Source organism: Gallus gallus, chromosome 2 (genome assembly GCF_016699485.2).
Source record: "Gallus gallus isolate bGalGal1 chromosome 2, bGalGal1.mat.broiler.GRCg7b, whole genome shotgun sequence".
Classification (NCBI taxonomy): domain Eukaryota; kingdom Metazoa; phylum Chordata; class Aves; order Galliformes; family Phasianidae; genus Gallus; species Gallus gallus.
In genome coordinates, this window is record NC_052533.1 from 32,477,493 (window position 1) to 32,490,932 (window position 13,440).

Here is a 13,440-nt window from a genome sequence, read left to right on the forward strand (position 1 = left end):
TGCCCCAGAGGAAAACACCAAAGCATCTCAATAGCCTCCAAAAGTAAACTTTAAAGGTGAACAGTAGAAATGGCCTTAAATATGATAGGAGGATGCTAAACCCCGTTTGACATTTGGACGTGGTTTGAGTTGGGGTGGTCAGTGAGGGATTTTTTTGTGAGTTTTTTATTATTATTATTATTATTATTATTTAGCTTTTTGTTGATGTTTGTGGGGTTTTTGTGACTTGTTTGTTTTGTTGTTCCCAGACATTCAAGAGAGAAAAATAGAAGAAAAAAATCGGGTGTAAAAACAAAAGTCTTCCCCCGTTCCGAAGGGCAACCGATGGTTCCCCCGGGCCAAGTCGTGTTTTGCTCGTTTGAGTGAGGTATTTCTGTGCCAGAAACTCGTTCCTCCTTCCCCCACCGCCTGCGCTGAGGGCTCGATCATATCGAAATGATAATAGTAAAAATAACGAGATGAGATAGGGTCGGGAAGGCTGGGGGCGTCAGCTTTGAATCGTTCGAGGCTGAGAAAAAATAATAATAATAATAATAAAATTAAAATAAAAAGATAAAGCGAAAACAGTTAAAGCACGAGGTTTGGCTCGGAAGGAGAGGAAGCTCCGTGCCCCAGCTCCCCGCAGACGGACGCACCGCCGTGTGTCCCGTCCCGCATTTAGGCTGTAATTTATGGGCCCTCTTCCCAACGCATTGAGTCAGCACCGGGGGAGCCGGCTCTCAGATCCGGATTCCAGCGATGTTTAGATCCAGATTTCGATACTGAAATGCCCTCATTGGCATGCAAATGCCACTTTAACACATCCAAGTCTCTGGAAGGAGGCCATCTGGTTTGCTTTGTGGCTTTACACTAATAAACAAAAGGTAAAGTATATGGCAGGCGGGGAAATGAAAGAAATCGAGGCAGCGGTGGGGGGAGCCTTTGGAGACAGCCCCGCTGCCTTGCAGATAGCTGCTCTTGATATGGCCGCCGCGCCTGCAGATCGGGGCTTGTTTCTTTTGACACCGAAGTGAAGAACGTTTCGTTGGCTCCCGGCGATCCCGCACAGCGGAGCCGTTCGGGCAGCGCTGCCCCGCAGCCGTGTGGTGTCAGACGGTGGCACGCGTGGAGCCTCCAGAGGCGGCGGGGAATCCGGGCACCCCCCGGCATCCGCTGTCCCCCTCCCCGACCCCTGTGCTTCTGGCATCTCTTGGAAGACGTCACTCTATTTAAGCCGCAATAACTTGTTCGGCTTTGCTCCAGCAATACGAAGGCAGAGGTTGGGAAACGGGCTGGAAGTACCTAAGGGCCTCCCCCCCCTCCTCCCTCCTCCATCCCTTGGCAGCCCTTCGGGGTGGCAACGCGGGGCGAGGTGCGGGGGGGGGGGGAGGGGGGGGACACGATGCCCGCGGTAATTAAATGTGCAGCCCTCGCGAGGGGCCTGCGACGTGAGGAAAGAGGGCCTGAAGACAGTTTCTGCTTTTGAAGCGTGCTCTGTTTATGTAAGTGTCACCATCCATCCCGAGGTGAAAAGGTTAGCACTTGACCCAGGAAGCTCTCGTGTTTGTGCTTCAGAAATAGATCGGGGTCATAAATTCCTTCCAGTTACGGCGGAGAGCCTCATATTTTTTCTAAAAATAATGCTATTTGAGCAGAGGAAAGGAGGAAGGTGCGCGTATATGGGGCGGACCGGGCAGGCCGGGGGGGTGACGCGGGGACCCTCCTCCCTTCTGCCCTCGGAAGCGCCCAAAGGCGGAAAACGAGGGAGCCGAGCGGTGACGTGCCGGTGACGTCACGCAGAGGCAGACACACGAGGTATACCTGAAAGCGGAATATATTTATTACAGACATGGTAAGGACCCGTAAATCCTGCCCTGGGTCCCAGCGGCGGGGACCGCAGAGCCCTGGTGATTGTACGCAACGTCGGGGGACGCGGCTCCCGCCCGACGGAGCTCCGTGTCCCGAGTACAGCACACACGGGGCGGCATGCAGCGGCCCGGACACCAACCACAGAAGTTATACATTCATTTGGCCATCCGACACATTCACGAGCGGGTCGAAAAGACATCGAGGCTAAAGGAGGGGGAGTACGGAAACGGGGAGAGGTGAGGTCCGTGGGGCGGCGGTGTCCCTCTGTCCGGCACAGCCCAGCACAGCTGAATGGGGGAGGGGGGGGACAGCACACGGGGTAAGGTTTACAAAACCTAGTGCAATTGAAGCCTTGTTTGTCACGTTTTGGGAAATAGCGCTACGCTTTGAGGTATCTGCTGGAGCTTAACACGTCTGCTTGATGCTGCCGTCAGCCTGACCGATCGAAAAGTGGGTCCGGTTTGGCGAATGCACTCACCCTGCTTCACCTGATCATCTAAACGTCATCTCTAGAAAAAATCTGTAAAAAGATAAATCTCTCGGACAAAGTATTTACAAGCAACGAACTCATAGACACGAACAAAGTATACATTAAATTAAAGGATGAAAGTCCTAGAAGTCGTGTAAACACTTGCCATAGTGCATCTCTTCGTGAGGTTATGTACCCTCCGTGACCTGTCTGTCACCCAGGGAAACTCAGAGGAACGTCCTTGCGGGGAGGAGGGAGAACCCACGCGCGTGCCAACGCGACTCCTCCGGCAAGGAGGTGAGGAGGGGGGGACCGAAAGAAAACCTCTTGGCGGCAGGGGCCGGGAGCGGCCGGGCCGGCGCCCCCGGGCCCGACCGACGGGACGGACCGACGGAGCGCACCGCGGCTCGGGGGAGCTCAGTTGGCGGCGGGTCCCGGGTCCGAGGCGCAGGATGCGGGAGAGGCGCTGCAGGGCGACGGGCAGCACTTCTCCGACGGGTCGTCCGCCTTCTCCTCGCAGCCCGTGGGGGTGGCGGGGGAGATGGGCAGCAGCCCCTCTTTCTCCCTCTTCTTCTGCTTCATCCGCCGGTTCTGGAACCAGATCTTCACCTGCGTCTCGTTGAGCTGGAGGGAGGCGGCGATTTCCACCCGCCTGGCCCGGGTCAGGTACTTGTTGAAGTGGAACTCCTTCTCCAGCTCGGTGAGCTGCTTGGTGGTGAAGTTGGTCCGGACGGTGTTGGGCTGCCCCACGAAGCCGTACTCGCCGGCCTTGCCTGTAAGGGGACGGGCAGCGTTAAGAGAGCGCGAATGATTTATAGGCGACGTGATCGATACGCCCGCAGCGGCCGAGCGATAGGGACTCCTCGGGATACGGGAGAAGCCCCGGCAGGGTGAGTGATGGGGTGCGAGGTGCTAAACTCCCGGTGTCGGGGAAACTCGGGGAGTGCTTTGTGAATTACGCGAGATACGACCACTGGAGGGGTGGGAAGGGAGACCGAAGAACCGGCGCCGGCTCCCACCCAGCGCTGAGGGCACGCGACCCGGCCGCCCCCCCGGGCACCTGCACCCGCCTCCCCCCGCCGCCCCGACGGCGGGGCCAGAGCGAACCGGGCCGAGCTGCCCCGCTCCCACCGGCCACTGACCTGTTTTAGGGGGGTTCCTTTTAACTTTCATCCAGTCGAAGGTCTGCGCCGGCGGCGAGGTGTCGGCGGAGGGGGAGCGGGAGTTGTCCTGGTGGCCGGCGTGGAGGGGAGAGAGGGCATGGTTGTAGGTGCCCAGGGGCAGGCTCTGCTGCTCCTGCCCGTACGGGGAGGGCACGTACTGCGCGGGCCCCCCCGCGTAGCCCTGGTGCGGGTGCTGCGCTGCGGCGGAGGAGAGGCTGCCCGAGTAGACGGCGGGCGCGCAGGGGGGGAAGCCGCCGCCCAGCTCCGCGTCCTGCCCCAGAGCGTAGGGGCCGTAGGCGGCGCCGAAGCCCTGCGCGCCGTACGTCGGGGGGCAGCCGGGGTGCGCGTAGGACACCCCCAGGCCGCCGTGGTGCTGGTAGGCGGCGGGCTGGGCCGGGGGGTGGTGGTGCCGGTGGGGGCTGAGGGACACCCCGCGGCCCACGAGGAAGCGGTCCTCCCCGCTGCAGCTGCCGGCGCTGACGGCGCAGGGCTGAAAAGTTGTAATCCCGTGCTCGGGGTGGTAGGAGCGGGCGGCGCAGGCCCCCGCCTCGCCGCCGAGGACGGGGTACTCGAGGAAGGAGCTCATCCTCGCAGCGAACCGCTGTCACGCCGCCGCCGCCGGGTCTTCAGCGTCCGGCGGGGCCGCGCCAACTTTCCCACTTCCTCCATGGGGCCGGGAGGAAAATGACACGAAGGTACCGCGAGCGGGGAGGCACGTGGGGGGCGGCAGCCAATGGCTGCGGCGCCTGCGGGACTTTCCCGGCTCCTGCCGCTGATAGATCGCCGCGTCGGGGGCATTTAAACGCCGAGCGCTCCGACGGCGCGGCACGGCGCGGCGCGGCACCGCGGGGCAGGGCGGCGGCGGCCCCCCGGGGGGAGAGGGGCAGGGCTGCCGCGCCGCCGGGGTCCCGCCCGCTGGCTGAGAGGGGAAGGCAGCGGAGAAGCCGGCGGCGGAGTCCGGCCCGCGGAGCCCGGCCCCTCCAGGGTGAGTGAGTGAGTGAGTGAGTGAATGAGTGCCTCTGCGGCGGGCCCGGCCGGGCTGCCCCCGCGCCGACCCGGCTGTCAAACTGGTGCCGGGCACCTTTGCCGTCCTCCCGGCTTGGGATGGGGAGGGCTGGATCCGCGGCATGGGGTGGGGGAGAGGAGATGGGGACAGAGCGGAGAGCATCGGCGCTAGGGACGGCGGCGGGGATGGGACCGTGGGTGAGGATGGAGACCGTAACGGGGATAGTGACGGGGATGAGAATAATGCGAGGGATGAGGATGGGGCCGCTGCTCCGGCCCCTCCGCAGAGCCCAGCGCGACGCGACGCCAAGAGTTAAAGGGGCTTGTCCAGCCGCATCACCAGGCGGCCGCGGACATTAGCATGGAAATGAGGCGCTCCGGGGACTGATGGCCATTGTGCTCTGCCGGGCACACCAGCCTCCCCCTAGCCCGCATCCCCTCTCCCCCCGCACCTTCTCCGGGCTTCCCCGCTTCAGCCGGGGCTGGGGTAGAGGAGGGGGAGTCGGGGGGCTGACGACGGGGCGGAGGCCCGCCGGGCTCCGCAACCCATCTGCCGGGTCCCCGCGGCGCGCTGCCACCCGCATATCGGCGGGCCGGGCGGGGGAAGGGTGCCCAGCTTGCCGCAGGTCGCAGCCCGGGGAGGCGGCCCGGGGCAGGGCCCGGAGAGAGGCAGGAGACGCAGGACCCTCAGACCGACCCTTTTGTCCCCGCGCTTCGCCACCGCCCAGGCCGGCAGTGGTGGGAGGTGGCAGATGGCCGGTGGCAGAGGCGGCCCCAGGACCCTTGGGAACCGCGCCGAGCATCGGTTTAAGCTTGCCCTTCCCCACCCCCATCCACGGGTAAATAAAATACATATAAGGGTCCGTGGAAAGAAAAGGACGGGGGGCGATGGGACGCGGGTTGCGACCTCATATTCTGTTTACATATGCGGAAAGAGAAAGGGGATGCAAAGAGCGGGCATCCATCCGTCCCAGGGCTCTCATCTATCTTCAGGGAGAGGGGCTGGCACCAGCACTCAATGCTCCTCAGCACCGGCCCCGGGAGGAGCCGCCTCCTACGCCGCTGCAGGTGCACTCCCGGCCGTCTCTTCCATCGTTGTGTGCTCGCTGCTGCTTGCTTTGAAATCCCAAAGGCTTCCCTCTGCCCTGCCACCTCTCCCTGCTCACCAACACACGCACACACTCACTCACCCGCAAGCTCCTCCCTCCCCTCCGAACCACAACAACCTCCCCGAGGTGCGGGCTCTCCCGCTGCTCTTAGGTCAGCCCTTACCCCACGCCATCCCCAAGGCCTCTCGACGGGCAGCAAAAGCTGAAGGGCCGCTCTTAGGATTTCTGTTTATTCTGATTTACCGCGCAGGCACGGGTGGCTGAGGGCCCTCCGGAAAGGTTCCGTTTCTTAAACTCTGGGGGGGAGGAGGGGTCGTGGGGAGAGCAACAGCAACGGCACTCCGGGGGCGTTTATGGCATCATACCGCATCAGTGTGGGCTGCGGTAAGGGACGGAAGCACATTCGTTTCATTCCCGTAAACCTGTTGTGATAAATACAGCATAAGGCAGAGCAAGAAGGAGGGCCGCTGGGACTGTTTACCAATAAAAGAGCTGGCATCCTTTCAGTGCCTTTTATTTTTACAACAGCAGGCTTCGAAGAAAAAAATATGCATTTCTCTGCAAATGGAGCAAATTACAGCACCTCTCTTGCAGCCTCCAGCATCACGTAATCCTTTTTTCCCCCCCTTTTCTGTGCCATTGTTGGGAGCAGCCCCCATCCCTTTTGTTGCATTGTCTCTCGCGATGCTTTGGGTTTTCGCTGCCGGTTCTGTGCGTGAGGGGCAGTGGCTGCAGGGCCGGGGGCGATCGCTGCCCCTCGGCGGCTCCGCTGCGGGCCGGGGCCGGTAATCGCCGTTTCCTGTCCGAGAGTGGGGCCCAAGGGGCCATTCCGCCCATTTCAGCTTTGGCGTGGGAGTTCTCCCCCCGCAGCGCCCCGGGGCTCATGGAGAGGAATTGAGGCGACTCCTGAGAGCTGCACCCCCACGTTTATTTCAATCGAGTCGGCGAAAACTTGAAATCTTGTCGGGGATTTTTTTTTTCCCTCTCTTTCTTTTTTTTTTTTTTATTATTATTTTTATTATTATTATTTTTTAAAGCGTTGGCGGCACGCAGACACCCGACCACAAAATGCCTCTGAGCACCGCAGCCCGGTTCGGCCCGTGCCAAAGAGGCGCGGGGCCGCTGGGGCCGCCCGCCCCGCGCAGGGCTGCAGCGGGAGGAGGGCAGGAGCAGGGCCGGGGTTTCGCCGCGGCCGCAGCTCAGCCAAGCTGTTGTTTTAAAGGAGCAATAAAAATGAATTATGACTAAACGCCTTCTCACTTAATGGTTTTAGACGGGGATCCCCAGCCCCGGCAAATACGTAAGAGGATTTTTATTTGTGCATGTGTTCCTGCAATTGATCTCTTTGATGACATTCTCATTCATAGAAAGCGTTTGATTTATGACTTTAGGAAGAATTGCGTTCAGCCCTTCCAGCTATAACCCACGCATCCCGGCTCCACAACGCGGTGCAGAGCTGCGAGACGGCTCTCCGCGCACGGACGGGCAGCGCTGTGCCATTCCCAGGCCCCGCTCTCCTCGCACGGGGTCCCCACGCACGGAGCCGCGGCCGCCGCCCCTCTCGCCCCCCGTGGGAGCCCTCACTCGCGTCCCAGCGAGGGGATTCGCCCCGCTCGGGCCCGGCCACGCTGCCGCCCGCGGTGTGCCGGAGGGTTTCACAGCGAGTGGGGACCTCGAGGAAACCGCAGCTCGGGAGTAATAGCTTTCCCTTTTGGGTCGCCCCGCGGGAAGGGTTTGAACAGAAAAGATCGTCCTCTGCGTCCCCTCGCCGCCCCCGAAAAGGACCGAGAGGAGGGTGCGATCCCTCCCCCAGTGATTCGTGCGGCCTTTGGGTGTCGCGGGCTCTAACTTCTCCTTTCCTTCTCCTTTTAGGGCCGATCTCCCGGACCACTCCGCGCGGGAGGACCCATCGAATGCACTCTCTGTGAGCTCAGATTCTGTAAGGTTCCCAGGCAGCCTGCTGGCTGCTCACTGCGGTCGAGAAAAAAAATATGATGCCCGAAAAGCAAAAGAAAGAAAGGAAAAAAAAAAAAAAAAAAAGGAGAGAGAAAGAGGGAGAAAAAGCCTTTGGTGAACGTACCAGGCTCATTTCTGCAGGAGACACGCACCCTCCTGACTGTGCCCCTCGTTTTGTCTGTAACAGAGAAAGCTCTCCCTTACGCCTTTGTTAGAGTTGAGCATTCCCAAGCTCCGCGTCCGCACGGAGATGCTGCGGTTATGCACTAAAGGCAAGAAATCGCCAGAGGAGCTGGGAACGGGTTGGGTTTGTTTGATCGTTTGTTTCCCCTCCGAGAACCCTCGCAATAAAGAATTTGAACGTGTTTTTCCTCTCTGCTAAATGTCCCGCGTTGCCAACGAGAGAGAGATGGCGGGGTTTGAATATTAGTGAGTTAATAGTGAAAGGGAGGGGGAGAAATACCCGTCGTGTTATCAGTGCTCAAAGGAGAGAGGGAGGGGGGGGGGGGGGGGGAAGGAAAAAAAGAGAAAGCGCCTTGTACCAAACAAGAATTTATTCTACCAAAAATACTTATGACAACGCATCCTAATGCAATACAAAAATAAAAAGAAAGTGACGATACGATCCCTATACGATCACTTTCTTACAGACCTCATATATTGCTTTCGTCGAAGGACCTAGAACGTGGCTGGGTTAAAACCGAAGACAGCTAAAACTCGGTCAGAATCGGTAAAACGGCATGGCGAAGGGAGGGGACAAACAGAACAAATCGACCGGGAGGGGGGGGGGGGGGGGGGGGGGGGAGAGGAAATAAAATTAATTCACAGGGAAAAAAAAAACATAAAGGGGAGGAATGAGGAGGAGAAGGCAGGACCCTGGGAGAGGACGTCTTTAATTTCTCAGTAATTCAGATGCTGTAAGTCAATCGTGGTGAGCGTGTCTGTAAAAAAGTCAAAGCTGTCAGCGGAGATATCTACGGGGCTGTCCAGAGAGCCCGGCAAACTGGGGGAAACCGCGTCTGAAAGCTGCAGGCAGGAATCTGTGGAGAAAACGTTAAAGTCCTGTAAAGAGGGGACCTCGAGGGCCTCAGGACTGTCATTGTTGAGGCCAGCTGCGCAGTTCTGGGCCATTGTTGAGAGGCAGTTTTGAACAGTGGGTGACTGGTGTTGAAAATGTTTCAGATTTTTCTCATTGCTCGTTAAAGGCGAAACGGGGAAACTTTGGGATTCGCCATTGTGCGCATTCTGCGCCTGCTGCTGCGAGAGCGCATTCTGCTGAAACGCGTAGCCCTCCCTCTCCAGCAGCGCTCCCGAGACGGTGCCCAGGGCTTGCTCGAAGAGAGCTTTCTCCTCCTCGTCGTCCTCCGCCGCCTTCTCGGGGTCCTCCGAGCCCTTAAATTTCCCCTCGCCGTTCTGGTTCTCCTTGCACTGGGTCTGCCTCTTGTGCTTCATCCTGCGGTTCTGGAACCAGACCTTCACTTGCCTCTCGGTCAGATCCAGCAGCGCTGCGATCTCGACCCGGCGCGGTCTGCAGAGGTACTTGTTGAAGTGGAATTCTTTCTCCAGCTCCAAGAGCTGCGTGTTGGTGTAGGCCGTCCTCAGCCGCCTAGATCCACCGCTGCCACTATCGGGGATTTCAAGGGGGTCTGTTAAAAAAGAAAAAGAGAAGGCGAACCACCGCCACCACCACCGCACGCACGCGCGCCCCGGAGCGCAGCGAAGAGCGGAGGCGAAGCGGAGCCCCGCGCACGTCGGGGGAAAGCGCGGACGGCGCCGCGGCCCCCCGAGCCCCTCGCGGCCCGGGCTGGAAGGGGGGGCAGCGCTTCTCCCTCTCCTTCCCCGCGGAAGCGCCTCTCTATCTATATGTCCTCGCGGCGTAAAATAGCGACTGCAACAAAATGGCCGCCCTCGGCCGCGGGACCCCATTGTGCGGCGCCCGGAGCCCCCCGGCCCCTCGGCGCGCCCCGCGCCCCCCGCTCCGCGCCCTCCCCACGCCGCGGCCAACTTTATATCGGCCATCGCGCGATTGATAATTAATGCATCAGCCGCCGAGCTGAGCGGGAGCAATCTATCACTCTTCATTACTGTCAAATAGCCCGGCTCTAGGACAGCGAGACAAGAGAGGTCAGCTCCAACTCAAATAAATCATCCCGCGTTGGGGCGACTCGGGAAAGTTGGGCTCCGCGCGGAGCCCCGTCCGAGCGGGGGCTGCGGGCGGCCGGGGGGCGGCGAGCCCCGGGACTGACCTTTGTGGCTGAGGCAGGCGGGTCCGGCGGCTGAGGCGGAGGCCGAGGCGGGCGGCAGCGAGGATCGCTTGGACGCCTTTTTCTCTTTCATCCAGGGGTACTCCGGGGGCGGCGGGGCGCCGGCGGGGCCCGGGCTGCCGCTGCGGGCGCGGGGGCTCGCCTTGGGGCGGCCGCCGCCGCTGTGGCGAGGGTGGCCGCCGGGGTTCAGGCTGGGGATGGTCTGCTCGAAAGGAGGAGGAATCAGTGTCGAGTGTGAAAGCGTCGAGTTCTTGATTGATGAACTTTGAAATGTATCACCGACAGGGGGAAAAGATGTCAGGCACTCAGCAAGCGATGGCTGACTATTGATAAAACCGATCTCTCGCTCGAATTCGAAATTCATGGCCTTCAACTCGCAGCCCCCGCGGAGAAAAAGTTCCCTCGGATGCCGGGGGCTCGGGGGGGGAAGGCCCGGGAAAAAGGAGAGAGAGGAGAAAAAAATATATCATAGAAGATCGCTGGCGGGGTGTTTTTTTTCTAATTCACTGATTACGGCCGTATGGGGACCGCGCTACTATTAAACTATTGAATTCATGGAGACAAGGTTGAAATTGGACCGAATTGGCTGTCACATGATTGCCTCTGCCCAATGACAATTTGGGCTTTAATCAAAAGAAGCCACTGTCTGTTTGATTGATCCAAAAAAGTCGGGAAGGAACGCCTCATTGGGGGCCAGAAAGGCTTTATTTACACTTTTTTTAAAGAGGGAAACGCTATCTCCCGCATCTATCCCCTCGGCGTCCTCATCCGAAACGATCGGGGCGGGGGGGGAGGGCGCGGGGGTGCGTTGGTGCGGCGGCTGCGGGGCTGCGTGCGTGTGTCCGCGTGTCCCCGCGTGTGTGCGCCCGTCCTGCAGCCCGCTGCCTCCTCGCCTCCGCCCGCGCGCTCTCCCCTCATTGTTTGGGACTGTCAGGAAAGCGCTTTGCACCTCACAAATCATTTAAGCACCTCAATCTGACGCCGTGAGTCATTAACAAAGTCGGCCATTAATCTTCAAAGTTTTGACACCGCCGGGCCCCCACATAAGAAGTTGCACCCAGGCAGCAGTCTCAAGTCTTGATTTTTTCCTGGGGAATAGCACTTCCTCCAAAACTACTTTATCGCTTCAGACTCAGCCTCCATGGGCTCCTCTTTCTTTTTTTTTCTTTTTTTTTCTTTTTTTTTTTTGGTAATTTTTTTTTCTTTTTCCCTTTTGATTTTTTTCTTCCCTTTTCTTTCTTTACTTTTTCCTCTTTTTTTTTTTTTTTTTTTTTTTTTTTGGTGGCCATCTATTGTACAGTACGGAGAACAATTGGCCGCCGGTGCCGAGCCATTGTTTAAGAGGATCTTCCTCAGCAGCAACCCAACCTTGCTTCTAAGGGAAGAGTCACACGGGCAGCAGCAGCCCCCGCGCTCCGTGACTTCCCTCTCCAGTTGCCTTCCCGGGATTGGACCACAAAAACGTGCCCTGCGAGCACCGCTCAGGGCGAGCCAAATCGCGAGGCTGCAAAGGCTGCTGGCTGGTGCCTCTTTAAAAAAAAAAAAAAAAAAAAAAAAAAAAGCCAAAATCCTGTGCCTTAGCTTGCAAACGATACTCCCGTCTGCTGGCATAAATTGCTTAATAACCGTAGTAGGCTGGGTCTGGTGAGTATTTTCGATTAGCAGGAAATATATGGGCTGGTAGCGGGTTTGTTTTCACGGGGCCAGGCAGAGCTGCGGGGTGATAACCTGGGGCACGGCTCTCTTCTCCGAAGCTTGGCTCTCTCCGTCGTTTCCACGTGCCTCCGCTCGGTCGGGTCCCGAATTCGGACGCTTTGGGCACAACCGGGAGAGAGGGTGACAATGCCAGGGGCGTCCCCGGCCCGACGAGTCCTGCGCGCAGAGCCGGGCCGGGGGCCGGGGCAGGAGCTGCGGGCGGTGTCCGTGTCCTCCAGCTGCCGGGGAGCATCGCAGCGCCGGGCGGGGCCGTCGCTCTGCGTTTTCGGAGTTGCCGAAAGGGGGGTCGGCAAAGCGTCTTCTTCGAGTTGCAAAAATAAAGAAGAAACAGAAGAAGAAAGAAGAGGGGGGGGGGGGGGGGGGGGGGGAGGAGGGGAAAGGGGGGGGGAAAAAAACCCAAAAAACAAAAACCAAAACGAGCCCCAAGCACTCAGCGGACCGGTCTACGTCCAGACTGCACGAAGTGCATTTTAAAAATCGGTTTTAAGTTAATGCACCCTCAAGATGTAGCATATCTGCGAAGGCATTGGAGAGAGGGGGAGGGGAGGGGCTGGGAGGCTTTAAATGGGCTTTTTGGTGGTCGCTTGTTTAAATAAAATATAGAACGAGACTTGTCATTTAATCCCTCGAAAGGGATGCCTTACAAATATCGATGCTGTTGGAAAATGCAAAGGGTTTAATTTTCTTGCTTTTAGTCCAAACAAAGCTCTGGTGGTGTCTGCGCGCGATCAATCTTGGCCGCCAAAAGGTTTGACAGCTTCTGGCCCTTAAGAACACATTTAGAGCTTCTTGCTCTTTCCAAGATCAAATGTGTCCGAGCAAAGAGGCAGAGCGAGAAACGCGGGTAAACAAGGAAAAAAGCTGCTTTTAAAATATGCTGTTGGAGGGCTGCTCTGCTGTGGGAAAAGCCCGGCTTTATTTTGCTTCTCTGCGCCTTCCTCGGGGTCGGGCTTTGCTTTTTTTCTTCTCTCTTTTTTTTTTTCTTTTTTCTTTTTTTCTTTTCTTTTTTTTTTTTTCCTCGAAAATATTGGGATTAACAGCAGGATGGCAAATAATAAAGAGAGAGGTTTGGACTTTAACCGGGCTTTGTGAGTAAAACCTGCGTGGGTGTCTCTATTCTGCGCATTTGTTCCTTGTGATCGTTCTAATACAAAAACCACCTGGAACAAAACCTTTGGAGAGGGGACGCGAAATTCTTGGGCAGATCAATTACTTCTGCCTCCAGAGGGATCTTTTAATCGGGAGGATCTCGAATGCGAAAGTACAAATTCGTATTGCTAACGTGCAGGCTCTGAGGATGGGGAGAGGAAAGAAGGGGGCAAAGCCGCCTGGCTTTTTCTCCCTTCGGAGTGGGAGGGGGAAGAAAAGCCGAATTCCTTCTCTATGGACATTTTCAGAGATGCAATCCTGGCGCTAAGCCTCACGACCCGACTTCACCGCCCGTACCGTTACCTTTTGTTTGATCTATGGCACTTAGCTGAGGGGTGGGGGGCGTTTGGGTTCTCTATATTCGCTAAGTGGAAACGAGCGATGCCTCGCGACGGTGCCAAAATGCCTTCTTTGCCTACAGAACAACAACGGCTCGTTGGTCTGTGCCGGGCGACGAGCGGGTTTCGATGAAAAATATCGGAAGAAATAACCTTCCACGGTTCTACATCTCCGCCCGTAAGGCGCCGCATGGTGCGGGTATATCCGCAATGCCTTTCTCTGCCCGAGCGCTCTTTATCTGCTTATGCAGAGAAGCTCTCTATAGATTCGCGGCTGCGTGGCGATGCTTCGGCATCAGGCAGGGGTGGCTCTGGGAACAAGATAAAGCCCAAAGATTAATAATATTTCAGCGTGCGACCAAAATGGCGACATTTTTCCTTTGCTCTGGAAGATACAGATGGCAAACAGCGTGCGCGATTATC

General features: G+C 57.9%; 3 protein-coding genes across 4 annotated transcripts in view; all 3 read right to left on the minus strand.

The window, feature by feature from the left end:
* Positions 1–1,797: 1,797 nt before the first annotated feature.
* On the minus strand, positions 1,798–4,169 carry HOXA1 (homeobox A1). Its single transcript, XM_003640697.6, has 2 exons — positions 3,460–4,169; positions 1,798–3,090 (listed from the first exon to the last, which is right to left on the minus strand). The coding sequence occupies exons 1-2, from the start codon at positions 4,064–4,066 to the stop codon at positions 2,735–2,737; spliced, it is 963 nt and encodes a 320-aa protein (XP_003640745.1). The 5' UTR covers positions 4,067–4,169; the 3' UTR covers positions 1,798–2,734.
* Positions 4,170–8,086: 3,917 nt separating this feature from the next.
* On the minus strand, positions 8,087–10,359 carry HOXA2 (homeobox A2). The gene is made up of 2 exons (NM_205150.3): positions 9,797–10,359; positions 8,087–9,196 (listed from the first exon to the last, which is right to left on the minus strand). Exons 1-2 carry the CDS (start codon positions 10,176–10,178, stop codon positions 8,451–8,453), a joined length of 1,128 nt encoding a protein of 375 aa, NP_990481.1. The 5' UTR covers positions 10,179–10,359; the 3' UTR covers positions 8,087–8,450.
* A 2,273-nt stretch (positions 10,360–12,632) lies between these two features.
* Positions 12,633–13,440, minus strand: part of HOXA3 (homeobox A3) — a 45,943-nt gene continuing 45,135 nt past the window's right edge. For both annotated transcript variants that reach the window (NM_001398205.1, NM_001398206.1), the window contains one exon: positions 12,633–13,328. In NM_001398205.1, coding sequence (NP_001385134.1) covers positions 13,261–13,328 — 68 coding nt within the window. In that variant the 3' untranslated portion in view covers positions 12,633–13,260. The remainder of the gene's footprint in view (positions 13,329–13,440) is intronic.